The sequence below is a fragment of the Harpia harpyja genome, chromosome 5, assembly GCF_026419915.1.
Source record: "Harpia harpyja isolate bHarHar1 chromosome 5, bHarHar1 primary haplotype, whole genome shotgun sequence".
Classification (NCBI taxonomy): Eukaryota; Metazoa; Chordata; class Aves; order Accipitriformes; family Accipitridae; genus Harpia; species Harpia harpyja.
This window is the reverse complement of record NC_068944.1, coordinates 23192447-23210724: the sequence shown is the minus strand read 5'-3', so window position 1 is coordinate 23210724 and position 18278 is coordinate 23192447. Positions and strand designations below refer to the sequence as shown.

The 18278-nt window shown below is 38.4% G+C and overlaps 1 protein-coding gene across 2 annotated transcripts in view; it reads right to left on the bottom strand.

The window, feature by feature from the left end:
- MYOM1 (myomesin 1) overlaps positions 1 to 18278 on the bottom strand; it is a 78236-nt gene that overhangs the window by 44945 nt on the left and 15013 nt on the right. For both annotated transcript variants that reach the window (XM_052787622.1, XM_052787620.1), the window contains exons 4-11: positions 15318 to 15528; positions 13038 to 13195; positions 9225 to 9317; positions 8218 to 8306; positions 8026 to 8088; positions 6271 to 6435; positions 5517 to 5678; positions 1891 to 2032 (exon numbers count right to left, since the gene is read on the bottom strand). In XM_052787622.1, coding sequence (XP_052643582.1) covers positions 1891 to 2032; positions 5517 to 5678; positions 6271 to 6435; positions 8026 to 8088; positions 8218 to 8306; positions 9225 to 9317; positions 13038 to 13195; positions 15318 to 15528 — 1083 coding nt within the window. The remainder of the gene's footprint in view (positions 1 to 1890; positions 2033 to 5516; positions 5679 to 6270; positions 6436 to 8025; positions 8089 to 8217; positions 8307 to 9224; positions 9318 to 13037; positions 13196 to 15317; positions 15529 to 18278) is intronic.

Sequence of the window (18278 nt, the reverse complement as noted above, 5' to 3'; positions counted from 1 at the left end):
CTTTAGCATACTTGAAGGGACATGAAATACATGCATCTTTTGCAGTTGCCAGAAGGCGACTAGTTCGTCTTTCATGCACAGTGCTCCACCATACATCCAGCAAAATGATGGGCTTCATGGGGTGTGGAGACCTCTGCTGTGAGTTCTGTGACCAGCCCAGCACACAGATGGCTGTGAACGGGGTTAAAGTCAGGCACTCAGCTGGACCCCGCTCCAAACGCTGCTGGAGCTGCAAGGGAGCCTGCGGTGAGGTGGCTGCAGCCATTGCAATGACAAGACCCGGTGGGGTGGTGCTGGTCCCAGTACTGTGAAGCCTCACACCTGGCAGGAGGCTGGTTTTTGGCAGAACGAAGAGATAACCAGCAGCAGGGAGGGACCGCAGTGACTTTGGCTCAGGGAGCCGGGAGGAGCCTGTGGGGATGGCTTCCCAGTATCCAGCAACATGGTCAACAGCAACATGAACTAGCAGCTCGGGAAAGGCTCTTTATTGCTGATGAGATATCTGCTAAAGCAAATGTTACAGTGCCTACCCAGATTCCTTGACACATGCGAGCATCTCTTTTCTGGGAATTGTTATCATCTCGCTCAAGGTGGTTTTGTGGTTCTGGTTTCTGCTTGGGGCAAAGGATGCCCAAGCTTTGCCTCTAGCATTAGCACAGACCGGTCCTGCTGCCTTGGGTGACCCCCTCATTCTACAAGGCAGTTAGGGGCTACCCTGGCTCAAGATTTTGGTGCCTAAATACCTTCGGTGGGATTGAATACTGGAGAGCAGTAACACAGCTTTGAATTTAGGAGCAAATGCAGAATAAAGGAGGTGAACACAAGAGAAAAAGCAAAATGCCATTTGTCTTACAGTTACTCTCAGGGCTAACATCCCTCAATAGCCTAGTTTTAAAATGAGATATTATTTTTCAGAATCTAGTCCTGTCTTTTGTTTAGAATTTTTCAATGAATGTTAAAGAGCTGTATCTTAGACCTAGCACAGCATAGTTACAGCAGCAACTGACACTTGTAAGTTGTCAAACCAGTAAAATTATATTTGAATTGAATGTACTGATGTTTGATTTGTTTCACAAAGCAATGCCCTCTTTTTACACATATATAATTTATGTATATACAATGGAATAATATAGTGGCATATTTATTTTTTATAAATATATATATATAATGTTTGGGGTTTTTTAATACGCATCTGAATAAGCCCACAGGAACTCCATATTACTAATGATGTATTCTGTTACTGATATTCAAACAAATATTACCAGCTCTGAAGGTCATTGCAAGTCTTGAAATACTGACTGAATTTCTTAAATCCCAAGCTTTTGGAATCTTGCCACCGTGTGACACATTCAGGTTCAGGTTTCACATTTAAAAAAATTATTTCCAATTCTTATTGTTGCAGAGAAAAACACATAAGTGTGATCTGCATGAAGCCTGTGATTTTAAGAGCCTGGAAAGCAACAGCGCATAAAAGAAATCCAAGTCCCTTTGAGATAATATTTTGCTTTCTGGTACACAGTAACTATTTGGAAAGAGGCAGGAGAGCACTGATACAGAAGGAGCCACAGCCTGATGAAGGAGCCAATCCTGTAAGCTACCAAAACCTGCAAAGTCCCAAGGCCTCTCAAGCCTCACAGTGAGCAGTGAGGGCTGAGCTACACAGTGTCTTGCAGAATCCTTTCTATGTAGTTAAATGAAGCAAGAAGTCATTACTTCCATGAAAGTTAGATTAGTCCCAGCCAATCTAAAACAAAAGTTATTTTCTTCTGGCCAGCAACAGGAATGAAAATAACAAATGACCATTTTATCTCATGCTTTTCAATGTGCTTTTAGGTTTTTGAGTTAGAATGATCAGCAATATGAATTCTCCAGTCTGGCGTGCTCACTGACCTGTCAATGAAATAACCGAGGATGGGGTTTCCTCCATCAACAGCGGGCTGCTTCCAGGAGACAATGACATAATCTTTGTTGGCATCTAAGCACTGCACATCCAGTGGTGCACCAGGGGCTCCAGGGATTTCAGCATCAGCATCTATGAGGACGGAGATGTACATTTCCAAATGCAAACCATTGTTCTTTCACAATTATTAATCTTTAAGGACCAAACTCTGTTCCTACTGAACCAAAAAAAGTAGATCCATTACTGGATTCAAAAAGTATTTGTTTTCATATTGCCAGTATTTTTCTAGGTTTTGGTTTTTCTCTTTGCCACATTTACAAATGCTTAATATGTTACAGCATACTGTAAATGTAATTCACCTAGGCATTTTAAATAAAATTAGTAACATGCATTCTGGTTAGGCAGTTGTCAGAGACATAGCTGAACTAAAAACTTGGCAGACTATGTATTTACCTACTTAGGAGAAGAGGCTGATATCTTGGCTTGCAGCCGGGCAATAGCTCAATCAAAAGTATTCATCCATTGGATATACAACACTGAATTAAATATCTTATCTCCACACATAGTCCTTCAATGTTTTGTTTTGCTTAGTTATGAACTGCAAAGGTATCAAAACCTTTTGAAGTTTAATTATATTATACATACATTATCATTGTGGAATATAACCTTCATAAGGATGAGCATATTGTTCCTTTCAAGTGTTTATCACAAATCTAGGACTGCTGGTGTCAAAGGGCCTTGACTCCAGCATCAGCTTCTGGACATATCTTATCTAAAGCTTTGAAAAACAGAGCACAGTGCTGAGCACTGGGGAATTTTACTGTTTACACAGTCAGAGTCTGATTTGTGAGGTGGGGTAATTTTCATATAGAGAAAAATAACCTTTGCATGAAGATTGTATGAAAGACTTTCAAAGAAGAGAGGTTGTTTCTCTGCAGAATAACATCAACTTGTACAATTACATGTAGCATTTTTCAAGCCCTGTTGTGAGCTACTTCAAAAGACGACCTTAGACAAGAAAGATGTATATACCTGAAGAAAAGAAATATTTTGCTAATAAATATTATTCATACATTCCATCTAAACCCCAGACTTCTTAAAAAGGTTCGATGTTTCAAGGCATTACAGGATTTTGTATTACAAAATACAGCAATCCCTATTTTTTGCGCTTTTGGCTTTCAGAAGAAAATACCTTATAAGAGTATTTAACACACTCCATTAAGTAAAAGAGTAGTCTTTAGGGAAAAAAAAAAAGGACTTTACACTGTGTCTTCTTTTATAGGCAGAGTAGCATTACATGGAGCTTTTGAAGCTGTACCAAAGTTACTGAGTCCAGGTTCTAATTACAGCTAACTTGAGGCATTTTTAAAAATGATAACATACAGACTAAGAAATCCAGTTAACATAACAAAATAAGAAGAACATTAAGAGTAAAAACAATATGTCTTCAGTGATCTCCATACAAAAGGTTTTAATTGCCCATATTTACCACTTGATGGAACATGAGACACCCCGGTTTCTTTCCAAGACAGACTGGGAAATAGCTGGGACAACAAGCATTGCTGATCGGCCTCAGGGAGGCTAGGATTTCATCCCTGATGGCTTGCTGACAAATGCTGACCTGTAGCCATGGCAAAAGAGCCACACATGCTCTCTAAGCCCATCTAAAGACGTAACATTATGAGCCTGATTAGTGCATTGCTCACTTCCATCGATACACAGGGATTTCGATGCATGACACAGAAAGACAACTGCTTGTGCTTAAATACCATAGCTAACCATTTATAGCAAATTTGTCTACAATTTAGGAGGAGCAGTGAGGAATATACTAGGCAGCTGAGACAGCAGGGACCATTTAAGTAGGAATGTAGAATATAATTAATCTAATTAGAATTTGGCAAACACACTGATTGGCTAGTAAAAGTACTCTGGTGAAAGGGGTAGTGGGTTCGCAGTCAGGTCATACCTGTGTTGCTAGAAGATGTAACAGGAACGCGGGTGATCATTTATTTATATGGCAGCATAACTTAAAGCAAGAAAGACAAGTCCTGTTTCTTGTCACAGATGCTCATTTCAGTAGACTCTTTCTTCAGGTGACAAAAACATCTGTTTCAGTCATGTTTTCTGAGCAGGCTGTTATCTCACATAACTCTGCTGGACTTGGCAACACAGTGCCATTCTGGGCATGATCGCAGAGCCAAGAATTTCCAGAGCCTTTTGAATTAACATTACACACTTCAACTGCTTTTAGCAGATGGGACAGATATAGAATCAGCATGCAACGTGATAGCCATGGCTACTTTTAAAGAAGTATTTCTCTAAAAGAAATTCAAGGAAGTTTTTCATGGTACAAGCAAACAACACCCAGAGAAATTACATTTTAAATCTACACTTTGCTGCTTTACTTTAGCAAATCTTTAGAATGGTTGAGATTGGCAGACAACTCCAGAGATCCCCTAGTCCAACCCCTGGCTCAAAGTAGGGCCAGCTAGAGCTGGTTGCCCAGGACCATGTCAAATCAGGTTTTGGATATCTCCAAGGATAGAGACTCCACTGTCTGTCTGGGTAACCTGTTCCAGTGTTCAACCACCCTTGCAGTAAAAAAAAGTGTTTTCTTATGTTTAAATGAGCTTTCCTGTATTTTAATTTGTGTCCATTGCCTCTTGTCTTGGCACTGGGCACCACTGAAAAGAGCCTGGCTCTATCTTCTTTACTCCCTCCCCTCCATCAGTTGTTTATACACATGGATAAACTCCCCCTAAGCCCTCTCCAGGCTGAACAGCCCCAGCTCTCTCAGCCTTTCCTCATATGAGAGATGCTCCAAGCCCTTAATCACCTTCACAGCCCTTCACTGGACTCACTCCAGTGAGTCCATGTCTTTCTTGTTCTGGGGAGTCCAGAACTGGATCCAACACTCCAGATGAGTCTCACCAGTGCTGAGGAGAGGGAAAGAATCACCTCCTCAACCTGCTGGCAATGTTCTTCCTAATGCAGCCCAGGATGCCACAGTCCTTCTTTGCGACAAGGGCACATGTTCACCTTGGTGTCCACCAGGATGCCCAGGGTCTTTTCTGAAAAGTGGCTTTCCAGCCAGTCAGCCTCCAGCCTGTACTAGTGCATGAGGTTATTCTTCTCCTGGTACAGATCTGTGTGTTTCCCTTCCACTGTATTTTTTTCCTGCACTGTGTGTTAGACAGAATGCCTCAAATGGTTTGTGAAATCTTGATCAAAACAGTGCAGCTTATCTAGCAGTGAGATGTTTACAAAAATACATTTTTAAGTTATTTCATAGATTTTTTCCTCTTTATGACTTATGTTCAGTACTCTTCACAGGCTGAAATTGAGAAAGAGTAGTGAAGTTACACAATACCCTAAATTTCCTCCTCAGAATGCCAATGGGGTTTAGAAGTCTTCTAGCACATGACACCAATGCATGAGATATGCATTCAGTTTTTCCAGAGATAACAATTGGAAGCTATATTGCTAGAATCCATTAGTAGAAAATAATTATTCTCTTTTTATTGGGAAACAAAGCACTTCAAATATCTGAGACTGATTTTGCCAGCATGTTTGCCTCATTTCTGTAATGAGTTTCGTTCACAAGACAGTATCCTACCTCGAACAAAGACATAATTACTGTACTCTTCATAGTAGTCTCCCATCACCACTCGTAGAGTGTAAAGACCTTCATCTTCCTTGTTTGCATGAGTCAGTGTTAATGAAGCTCGCTCCCCACTCCAGTGCATCTGGACCCATTTGGATGGTGTAATAAGAACACCTAGAAATTAAAGAATTTCATGATGAGAACTAGCTGGAACTACTGAGGAATAGATTCTGAATATGGAGAATATATTGGAATAGATTGGAAATACACAAGAGACCATTCTTATTATGCAATTTTTTGTCTTCGAACACAACCATAAATTACAGCTAATTCTGCTCTCATGCCAATTTTGTCTTCATTTTCAAAGTGTAACTTCTGACAGCAACAGCTTTTTTATCGCTGTTGCACAACACATTTGTGCAACTACTTAAGAAATGTCTTGGCATATAAATAAATAGTAAAAGCTATGTGGGCTATGTAGATGGGCCACACGGATGTTGAAGCTGATCGAAATGCTTCTAATTTAAATTTTTTTTTCAGAAAGAAAAAAATCCCTAGAAGACATTTTCACAGTGCTTTGTCAGTTTTCTAACTGTGGTTCCACTTCAAAACGCTAAATTTTTAAAAACTTTTAATTGAAAAAGAGAAAATACTACTTTTTAGAAATCTGAGAAAGTGATGACCAAATCATAATGTTCACATATGCTGAAATAAATAAAGATTTACATGAAAGAAGTTTATATTTTTTCTTGTCAAACATTCTCACCATTCCTGTACCATTCGATGTCTGGTTTGAAGCGCTTGATATCAGGACTGATGACAACTGTGCAGCCCAGACTCATTGTCTCGCCTTCTCTCCCAAAGGCTACATCAAACTTGTCGACAAAGCTGATTTCAAACCTGGAAGCATATCCATGAGGAGTAATGCCAACTGTATAAGGGAAAAAAAAAAACCTGGCTGTTTACTTTTTCTTTCCTTTTGTGACAGGAGTAGGAAGCAAAAGTACCCAGTGATTATGAATACAATCTCAGGCAAAGTTTAAGGTATAAATAGGAACAAGATATATTCAGACATCATCTTCAGAGGTAATCGCTGTGTTAAATAATCCAAGCCCTTACTATCACAGAGAAGCAACTATTTCTTTATTCATACAACTCTAGTTCTTACAGCTAGTTCATTTTATCAGGGAGAGGCTCCTGCAGAATTTCATTCCCGAATTTCCAAATTTCAGATCCAGCGTTTAATCATTTTATCATAAGGTTTGTTTTATAACTTAAAAAGACTTCTATTTATAATTAATGATTTGTTCAGGTCAAGCTGATCTTTAGCTTATATAGTTCTTCTCTTTCCCTGTTTTAACTCCTTGCTCCACCTCAGGGCAGTCATGTGTCCACTCAGCCTTCATATTTATAAGCTAAATAAGCCTTTTGGGGAGGCTCTTAATATAAAATGAGCTCGCTATTCCCCCAGGCATTCAGGTAGCCTGTTTCTGTACTTGCTCCTGAATTTATCTTTTCTGATGCTGTGTGACCCAAGTTGTGCAGTATTCCAGACAGAATATCCTAAGTGCCTTACACCTGTACTGCACATACATGGCACAGGGGCTTCCATGTTTCTTTTGAAACCAGCTCAGCTGATAAAACATAGAGTCACATTTTCCTTTTCCACAACTGCCCTACACTGGTAGCTCACAGTCTTCCTGTGATCAATGAATATGTGCAGATCGTCGTCTTCCTTTCCCATAACCAAGAGATAAATCCCAAACTATATTGGAAATGTGCAGCCTTGCATTTTGTAATGTGGTACATAATCTTGTTTCTATTATTTCAGAGCTTAGGCATATAAATGCCAGCTAGGATGCTTTTGCAGCATATCTCTGATTCTATTTGTGCTGCTACTATAAAAAAGATGTCCCCAAGTCTCATCTGTTGAGCCTTCCACGCACAGGGCCCCTAGGGCACTTCACCCACACAGCATACATGGGGGGATTGTCTTAACATCATGGCAGTATCTATGCAATACGGTAAATCACTTGAAAATGTGACGTTCTCAGGTAAAACAAATTACAATTTTTACCTTAATATATCCAAAATATTCAAACTGGGTTCTGGCTATTTGATCTTTTCTACACATTTTTGCAACGAATGGAATCGCATAGCAGCAGGCAAGAATGATTAAGTCAACTACTCTTCTTATGCACATGCATCCCCTAGCTTTTTCTCCAGGCCATTTTTTACATATGATGATGAAGTGTCTCTCTCTGACAGATTTTATTCCACAGCAAAGTGCAATATTAAAAGGGTGTTTCTTACATAAGCAAATAGCCATAGACCTAGAAGGCAATGCCATTTTCACTTATAGGTGAGGCTAACACCATCTGAAATTGTACAGCTCAGTACCTTTGTAAATCAGACCTGCTTCCTTTTTAAAAAATGTTACAAAATATTCTGCTTAGTCATTTATCATGATGTCACAACTGTAAATGGATGATGTGTCAGACAAACATGTATTGCAACTTACAGCCCAGAGGCATGGAAACAGTTCCAGCATGCAAAAGACTTGCATCAATTTCTCCTTTGTACCCTAGACAGAAAAAAGAACAACTCCAGTCACTATCACCAAGAGGTAAAGGCTCTCTGAGCCACAAAAACAAAATTGGTAATGTGCATCTTAACAAAAAAAAAAAAAAAAGGAAATATTTTGCAAACCTACTCTTTACCACAAGGGAAGCGTAAGCTGAAATTTCTCCTTTAACATTCATAGCAGAGGCCCGATACTGAGCAGTGTCGTCAAAATCACATCTAAAATGATAGAAATGATTAGACAAGGGCACCCATTTACTCCTTGGCATAGCCTCTCCTATGTTTTAGATTAAAGAAACCTCAGAAATCTGGGTAAAACCTATAAAGAATTAAAAGCTTGGGAGACAGACACACTGAACTGATTGTAGCCATTAAGTTTTTCTCAATGTTAAAAATCCAGTGTTTGAAATAAATGTCTCTTTTCAAATATCACTTACAGATTTGAAATTGAGAATACAGCAGAAGTAGGAAAAAACTGTCTGATAACATTTAAGTTACCTCTAGTTTACTGTCTCCTATGGAGAGATGCCTAGCATGGAAGCTGTAGAAATGGTAGATATCATAAAATATTTTCAAAGAACACTACCAGTATCTAAACTGTCAAATCTAGATCATTGCTGATTGTCAAATTAGGTGATTAGGTCTCATGTTTTCAATGTTTTTTAATGCAAAGTGACTGCAAAAATTTCCCATTTGGAGGATGAGTACTGTTAAAGATCTTTCTTGTGTATAACTGAGGACATCTCAGTTCTGTTCCTCATTTCAGTGAGAATCAGGAACTTTGCTGTATTTGAAAAACAGTTAACTCGCATGGTTTTACCCTGAACTAGGTTTTTCTCATATTTAACTGTACTCATGTAGCAGACAAATGGAAAAAGTAATCACAAATGTCCCACATGTTTCTGACTCAGCCGTAAATAGAATAATAATCCAGATAAATTACTCACTTAGGTAAATTGTGTATCCTCTACTGAGCAAAACCAGAATTGCTTCAACATTTAGTAGACAGCATTCACCTCAGCTGTACAAACTTGGTATCTCTTGCATTCCCAAGAGATATGTTCACATTTTGCAGGTCTCAATCTATAGCAACATTTCAGCTTAAGCTATTTGTTAAATTATCTAGTGTTCCCTTACTTGCTAATCTCCAGTGAGTGCAGCCCATATCGACTTTCAATGATATACTTGTCAGGGTGAGTCTGTACATTGATGGGCACGTTGTTTTTGTACCTATGGAAAAACAAAGAAACAGTATGTCACAAACAGAAGTGTATAATGATATACTTTAAAAGGTCAAGTGCTTGATGTTTGAAATAGAACATCCATTTCTGCATGTTTCTCCTAGATAAACCGTAGTCTAATTTCCTGGGAAGACATTACATATTTTTGGAAGCTTAACCTCTCTCTCTTTCTCTTTGACACACCCCAGCTGAATTTTATTTTCTAATTAAAAGGACCAAATAGTCTTGAATGGGATGAGAACCAGTTTATATAACCATGAACTTCATGTTACTATTTGTAAAGGAATGGAGGACTCACATGAGCAACATCTCAGCGTTTTGTGAATTGCAAACAATGAAAATTCTGTAGTGTCCTTACCTACTAGGTATCATACACATTTTGTTTGGTTTGCATATTTGATCTACTTTTAAAACCTGCATATTCACAAAAATTTCAGGTAGAAAGTTAACTTTTTTTTTACTTGCATAGCTAAGTTGACAGAAGTCCCAAGGGTTAGACTGGTAAAGAAAAATTGTCTTGCTGGTAAAGTGCAAGGGATCTGGCAAAAGCTGTGCTACCAAAAACTTATCTACCTTTACAGGTATACACTATGAGTGTTTTCTGGTACAGGTATATCTTCAGGTAGGAAAAGTTTACTGTTCAAAATTCCCAGTTAGTAATTTGAAGGAATGAACCAGTACTGATCAGTAGTGAGCTGGCACTGCTAATTTCAGAATTTATATAAACAGCTTGAGACTCACAGAGGAAAGTGGAAATATAAATGATATTAGATAAAAGTATCTTCATCTCTTACTCTGATGTAGCTTAAAAAAACCTTTGTCTTCATAAGTCATAACAGATATCCAGCCAAAGAGCTTTGTTTCTTCATTTCAGATTTTAAATTTTAAATCTCTCATGTTTTTCAATCGGCAAACTGGTCTGGTATCAGTGGCTTGCCCACTTCACCAAACAAGTCAGTAATGAGCAATTTTATTTTATTTCATTTTATTTCATTTTATTTTATTTTTTACCAAGAATACTATTAGTTTGATATGTCTCAAGATGAAGCTCTATCCACAATAAATCTGAAAGAAGTGTTGTGGAATAGAGTATTTCCCTGGTTACAAATATCTGGGCACAGTAACACACTGAGATTTTTCCAAGTGCCAAAGTGAGTGGAGATCATAAACCCTAATGCTTTTCATCCTGATCTTCCTGTCAGCAAGATGTCTATGAAAAGGGACTCAATGCAGGGCAATACCCTCTATTCTGGACTTCAAACAGTTGCAGAGGTGCTTGACCTCATTACAGGTCTCCTACTGCATTATCCTGACTTACAGCAAAGAATAATACATGGGTCCAGTAACAGTAATCCATTCGCCACCAGTCTTCACTTCATCTGTATGATGGTGCCCTCCAGGCTGACCTGCCTGGGAACATCTGGGCATCTTTATATTCCATGTAGTGTGTCAAACACTTTAGAAAATAGAATAATGCCATTAGTTCCTAATATTTTCCAGGGAATATGAAATCCTGTGAAACAGGACTTGACTCCATAAGCCCTTTAACTTTTCTCCAAAGGGCCGGGCAACCCTTGGATCCTGTTGGCAGTGAAGGTGTTTGGTAGCATGTGGTGCTGTGCAGAAACAAGCTTTAACTGAGTCATGCTAGCAGCAAGATGACTTTCACTTCTTTTGTCTTCGTTATCAGGTTAGTAAAAAATAATTGATTTAATTTTCGCTTATATATATTCATCAATGGAAAGAATAGGGCTTGTGTTAGAAGAACCACTTGTTATTTTTGGAAACACAAATTCCAGAACAGCCAAGTCATTAGCTAATGTTGGACTGCAACCTCCCACTGTCATTACGCACTGATAGTTTATGCTTTCTGCTACTGGTTTCAAATGTCCTGGGTTTTCCATATGTTTCTTCCAAGGGAGTCAGAACAGCTGCATCAGACAGTAAGGTTTTCTTTAGAGAAAGTTCATGCAGCTTTACAATTTTTCAGGCACAGCATGAAGAAGTCTTCATTGCTTATACAAATCATGACTGTTTGGAATACACTGACATTTCATTAGAAATGCTGAATGAAAGCTGACAGATCCAGGTCAGCACTGCTCCGTATCTCAGAGCAAAGACACCTGCTGAAATGGCTGTGAACACTTTTTTTCCATTAGTAGCCTGCGGCGAACTGCAATCCCTTTGGAATTCAGATGTACGGTAAAATGATGTATTAATTTCCACCATCCACACTTAGTGCTTAGATGACAGGCTGTTCATAGTGAGAGCAAAGGCAGACAGGTGAAGGCTTGGTTTAACCACGTCAGGTTTCTGGGATAAGGTGAAAATGGCTCAGCTCTTGCGTTCTTGGTTAGGATTCAGGTTACAGAGATGGATTACAGCCATGAGCATAGCTGATCATTGCTGGTGTCCAGCTGAGACCAGACCTGAAGGGTTTGTCTGGAATCCTCTCTAGGAGGAATTTCAGAACAGGGCACTCGCAACCCTTACATGACAGAAAAAATGTGTCCGTGCAGAGCCCGGCTATTGGTTGTCATAGTCTACAGAGAGAGATCAAATGACTTAATGGGCATCAGCTCTGGCCTGTTAATGTACCTCTTAGTTGCACGTTTTATCAAGCCCCAAGGTTAAGGTTTTTAAGACCTACATAAACACAGCATCCATTAAGCAATTCAAGTAGTAAATTGCAAAATGTGAGTATTACTTAACATCATTACATAGTAGATGTTTTCTGTTGTCTCCACAAATAGAATCTCCATAGGACTTACTCCTAATTAATGCTTAAAGCTGAACACAGGCTTATTCTTTGTTCATTTTATAAACACATACATACATTTTATATACACATTCTAGAATAATCTTTTAAATTAAATAATGAGCATCAAATCTCATTTTATGTTTGAAAAAAAGTTATTACCTATCACCTTAACAATTTTATGATATCTGTGTAGCATGAAACAGATAAGAAAGATCAGCTCTATAGATGGTGAGACAGTATAACTTCCCAAGTCACTGTTAATTAAGCTAAATTAAATTCCAGTCAGGGTAAACTTTAATGCAAGAGTCAAATTAGACCTTCAGCTATGACTAAGAGTATATTTTGGAGTTCTTACAGTAAAGATTTAGTCCAAAGATGATTCAAGTGAATAGAAAGTTTCCAATAGACTCCAAAGCTTTCAGAAGATTTGGATGGTCCTGGATCTATCTGCAGTCTTTGACTTCAAATAATTATGACGTGTCTGCTATGAACACCTGCATCATGAAATTTCAGTTTCATGGAGATTCAGTACTATAACCGCTCAGCAGCCAAGCAGCTAGTTCTTAACCAAAGCATGCTTTAATGCTTCAGGGACATGAGTGGCATTTGTAGACTAAACAGAAGTATTTGGAAAATATTATTTTAAGGATAGTACTGACAGTGAATTAAACTGCTATCTTTCCTTCATCAGCAGACAGAAAGAATGTATTGGATGTCTCTATGAAAAAAAAAATCCATGTACTCCTATTGTTGTTACACAAAGTATTATTTTGTCTTTAAATATTTTGCTTTCTTTTTGTACAAGGTGACTTGAAAGGTGTTTGACAGGTCTCTGTACCTGATTTTTTTAATTGAACTTGTGTCTTTCCAGAAAAAATACCACATTCACTGAGATGACTTCAGTTGTTGGTTATGTGGTGACCTTCAGTGCTAGAGATACAAACTTACCATGTAACAAGGGGTGCTGGCCAGCCAGCCACAGAACAATGAAATTTGACATTTTGCTTTTCCCAGACAGTGTGGGAACGAGGCTCGATAATAAACTCAGGAGAATGTAAAAGTTTATCTTGATTCAACTTTTTGTGGAATGCCTGAGTGTCTTCTAGCTGGAAAAGAAACATTTGATTATAAACTCCAGCAGTTATAAGTGCAAATCATTAATATGCAAAAAGGTATTTTTTTTAAGAGCAGTAAAAAAATATACAATTTTTATTTAAAAATCTAGACAGACATACTTAATGTTTTTATCTCACCTGAACACAGAAAACAAATTTTTCAAGAAGTTCTCCTTCCAAAGTAGCTAGATTTTATTTTACTGTTTTTTTTTCCTTAAAACTATTCTAAGTAAAATAATTTGTCACATTTAATTTTTTATTTTAATACAGAGTGAAAAGTGAAATAGGTCTGAAACTCAGATGTCTTCTGTACTTTTGCTCTAATGCAAGATCATGTATGCCTAGACCATGTCTGACAGACCTGCTTTTAAACCTTTCCTGCTGATGGCTTCTTTCATCCTCCTAGGGTAACTGTTTCAACTGCTTGGCTATCCACAAAGCTGGAAAAAAATTCCTAATATACTATAAATCTTGCTTTCTGCAAACTAAACTATTTATTTGCACATATATGGAGAATTAGAGGTCCCTGTATTAAGGTTATTGAAAGAAGACAGCTTTCATGATCCTCTCAGTCTTCTATAAACTGCACAATACCAATTTTACTTACAATTGTTGTTTCTCATTTTTGGAGAGGTCCAACAGTCTCACGCACAATTAAATAATTGCCCCCTAAGTTTTAATGACAATACTTTTGTTAACACACTCTAGAATGGCATTTGTTTTTATACAACGACTGGTGTTACATCATTGACTGACATTAAATTTGTGACCTGTTATAACTCCCAGATACTCAGGTACTTCTACCTAGCCAGGCATTCCTCATTTACCTCTTTTCCTTCTGTGTGTGGTAATTTCCATTGGTTGTTATCAAATTTCACCTTCACTGTTTCTCAATTTTTGAGATGATTTTGAATTTTTACCTTGTCCTTCAAAGTGTTTACACCCTTTTCAACATCATGTCATGAGGATATTTTATAAGCATATCGCCAATTCTTCTGCTCAAAACATTAATAAATTTGCTAAATGAAACATATTTGCACTTGATATATTCTGCCAATCTGGTCATAACATATTTGTTAACTACTCTCTAGGTATTGTTTTTTAAGAGGTTGTACAATAATATCAAAGCTACCCACAATTAGAGATTTAGTTCCAGATGTCTTTGGCAATTCCTTCCCTAATTTACACCCTGTGATTAAAACTCTGGGGTAAACACTTTGGGCAAGCTTGTTCCCAGGCCATAAAACTCCAGAAATTATCCCATCACCTCCTTATTGGCAAGTTACATATATTGGTTCCTTTCTTCTCTGCCCAGCAACTGCCTCATCATCCAGGTGAAGGATCATAGAATCATAGAAACATTTAGGTTGGAAAAGACCTTCAAGATCATCGAGTCCAACCATCATCCATGCCCACTAAACCATGTTATGGAGTACCTCGTCTACCTGTATTTTTGAATTCCTCCAGGGATGGTGACTCAACCACTTCCCTGGGCAGCCTGTTCCAATGTCTGACAACCCTCTCAGTAAAGAAATTTTTCCTATTATCCAACCTAAATCTCCCTTGCCGCAACTTGAGGCCATTTCCTCTCGTCCTATCTCCAGCCACCTGACAGAAGAGACCAGCACCCACCTCACTACAACCCCCCTCCAGGTAGTTGTAGAGAGCAATAAGGTCTCCCCTCAGCCTCCTTTTCTCCAGACTAAACAGCCCCAGCTCCCTCAGCCGCTCCTCGTAAGACTTATGCTCCAGGCCCCTCACCAACTTGGTTGCCTTTCTCTGGACATGCTCCAGCAACTCAATGTTAACTAGGTGTGGGCATGACCAAAGAGTGTTCCCCAGCCTCGTTCTCTGTCCCTTCCTCCCAGCACAACAGGAGTGTTCCTGGGGCCTACCTCAGGCACAGCACCTCTTTTCTTATCCACCTGACACTGAGATAACAACACTTTAAGTCATTGAAAAGATTTCCATTGAAAACACTTTGGGTTTTTACTACCATTATTATGATTGCCCATGGTGTAAATACGAGCTCTGTTTTGCTAGGCACTTTGCAAATGCGAAACAAAAAGACCCATGCTGTTTACAGTCTAGGCATTCATTTCTACTCTTTTACCGTTTTCTTCAGGGCCACGCGTTCAGCAGACTCCCGGATCGCTACTTTCCTTGATTTTTTTTCACGATGTTCCTCTTCAGAAGTTGACTTGGCCACCTTGCTGACACTAACTCCTTCACCTGTGGCAAAAAGGTTCCTCTTGGCAACATATGCAGCACTTTCTTTAATTCTTTCTTCTTCTGTGTCTGTGATCCCACTGATACTCACTTCTCTGAAAGAATTTTTAAAAAGCAGAATCCCATTGGAAAATGCTAAGAACATATTCCATTTATACTTTGTATGAAATTAGCCAGCTACAGTGGCCAATACTCCTTCATAACATATTCCTGCTATTACAGTCTCGTGTGTATTCAAAGCAGAAACATGGAAGGGTACTGCAGAATGACTGAGTATTTCACTGTCTAAAGTCATGGCCATTTTCAGTGCCTCTCTGTATAACTATGCCATACACATTTTCAGTTTAACCATTATCCTGCTGTGGCTTTATATCTCCATTGCTATAAAGATTAGCGTAAGGCATACCCACAGATCTTCAGTTATTGACTTATGGCTGCAGCATTTGTAATAACACTACCAAGGGAGCAGGAGATAATTGTAGCTGTATAACAATGTCCTCATTTGTGATTTATACAAAAAACCACAATACTGTTCATCACAAAAATTTCTCTTTATTCATAGAAAAGTCAATCCTGTAATGTCTGTAGGGTGATTGTTCTTCCAAATATTTTCAAGAAGATGATTAAGGATTTTCTTGAAGCATCCTCCTCAGGTTTTCTACAGAGGAGAGATGCAAAGAACAGCTACTCTCAATGGGTCCAATCTTGTTTCCATATGCACATGTGGAAGTATCATTGCAGCCATATTGTTTTGGCACTGTCAGGACATTATAGCTGCTATAATAGTGCATATACAACGAGAGTTCCTTGACTTAAGAAGAAGCATTAATATCTTTCTGCCAAGTAAGATTAGACGGCACACTGAAAAGAGGTTCTGTTTAAGTTCTTGTTAAGTGCCATCTTGCAAGCACTATAGAGAGAGCAGCCTCTTTATTTCCAGAACGCACTCAAGCACAGCCTCACTATTTTATCGTAACAGGCTTACTGCTGCTACAAAGCAAAAAGATTAGGAAGAATGATTTTTTTCTGTTTTCTTTAAGATTGCTAATATTATGCATTTGATAGCACATCTCAACAGTCAAGAAAATTTGGATTCAAGCCCATAATTAACTGTCCAGACTCTTATATTTGGGCTATGAAGTGAGTTTTGTGAGATGCAAGACAACCAAGCAGTGGTATGTGCTGTAAACTTAATTACACATAAAAATTGCCTAAAAGACTAAAAAACTTACTTAACAGCATAGAGCTTTGACCTCCCTCATGCGTTCAAACTCTGCCTTGAACTTTCTGTGTTTCAGGCTGCTTTAACAGGATGATGCTTAAAAGTATCAGTGGGATGATTGATTCCCTTCACTTAGGCACATCAGCTCCCCCCACAAATACCATCTGAAGTTGCAGATATATGGCAGAGATTTCTAAATACAATTTTGAAAACTCAGTTTAATGAATATGAATGTAGCTAGCTACATTCAGTTTAAATGAATAAGTGGCATTTTCCTTCAAAGGCAAGCTGACATTATTTCCTCCTTAATTACAGTAGTTAACATCTCAGCAACTTCACAGTATGGACCCGCTCCTCAAGGCATAAAGCATCTTCTGGGAGCTGATGAATATCCTCAGACTAATATAGGACTCAGCCTAGTCATCTGCAGTAGTGGTCCCTAGATGTTTTTGATCAACAGTATTAAATATTTAGATTTGCTAATCATTTCTTCCTGTTATAATCTTCCCAGATCAAAGAGAAACATTCCCTGAAATGATGAATGCATCAGAAAGAGCACACAGTACCATTTAAGAATTGATTCTGCAGTCAAGTCTCAGGGGTTTCAGTAGAAAACACTTTTCAAACAGAAACAACAGGATCAAACCCCAAATGGCACACACAAAATATTATTTAAAGGGTATTTGCCATCTGCAGTCCTTTGGCGTAGGCTTATTAGTGGTTGCAAGTAGTTCAATGAGCCACATCCAGTATCTTTAGCACCTGTGGCATTAAACAAAGCTCTAGGTGTTTTATTATCTAGAATACTGGCTGGCTGTCCTTAATTTTATCTTGCAAGAATTAGGCTAGGTGTTCAAGAAGAACAGTTGTGAAGTGAATAATCTGAGCAAGGGAGTTTTTTACAGCAGAACCTGAGGGCTCCAAAATAGAACCAAATAATGGAAATGGTGACACGGCGCTGAAGGTCATCCAGCAGCATGGGCAACAGCTCCAATGAACCCACGGAGAGCTGACCTTTATAAATAACTATTCCTTGTAAAAGCTATCTGCCCATGGGAAACAACACATCAATTTCACAGGGGAATTTGGGAATGACATATAACATGCACATGGTTCAATGGGCTTCAGCTGTTATCTTTCAAACAAAAATAAATATCTGACAGCAATGTGGCATGCAACTTCCGCAGTCTTGGCATGCGGTCATGAACATCATGCCAACAAAAAAAAGCCTAAAACAGATACCCCAACCCTTTCATGCCATGTTGAGTTGGGCACCCTAACAATCATCATATGTCCTTTTTATATTTTTTAACTACTTAAAAAAAAAAACTATTTGGGTCATTTCAGTGGCACAAAAGCGCACACAACTTCCTGAGTTGCCATGTGCAAAAAGTAAGGTTGATACCAACAACAGTAAGAAGAAGAATAGTAACAATGATGTAAGAATCCCACAGTATCTTTCAATGTAGGATCCCAAAGCATTGCACAGACACAAATAAATGAAGCAACACACCATCACACTGAGTTAGATATTACTGTGTGCATTTTACAAAAAAAAGTAAAATAAAAAAAGATGATTTGTTAAGATTTTTTAAGATGTTAACATGATGTATTAAGATCACA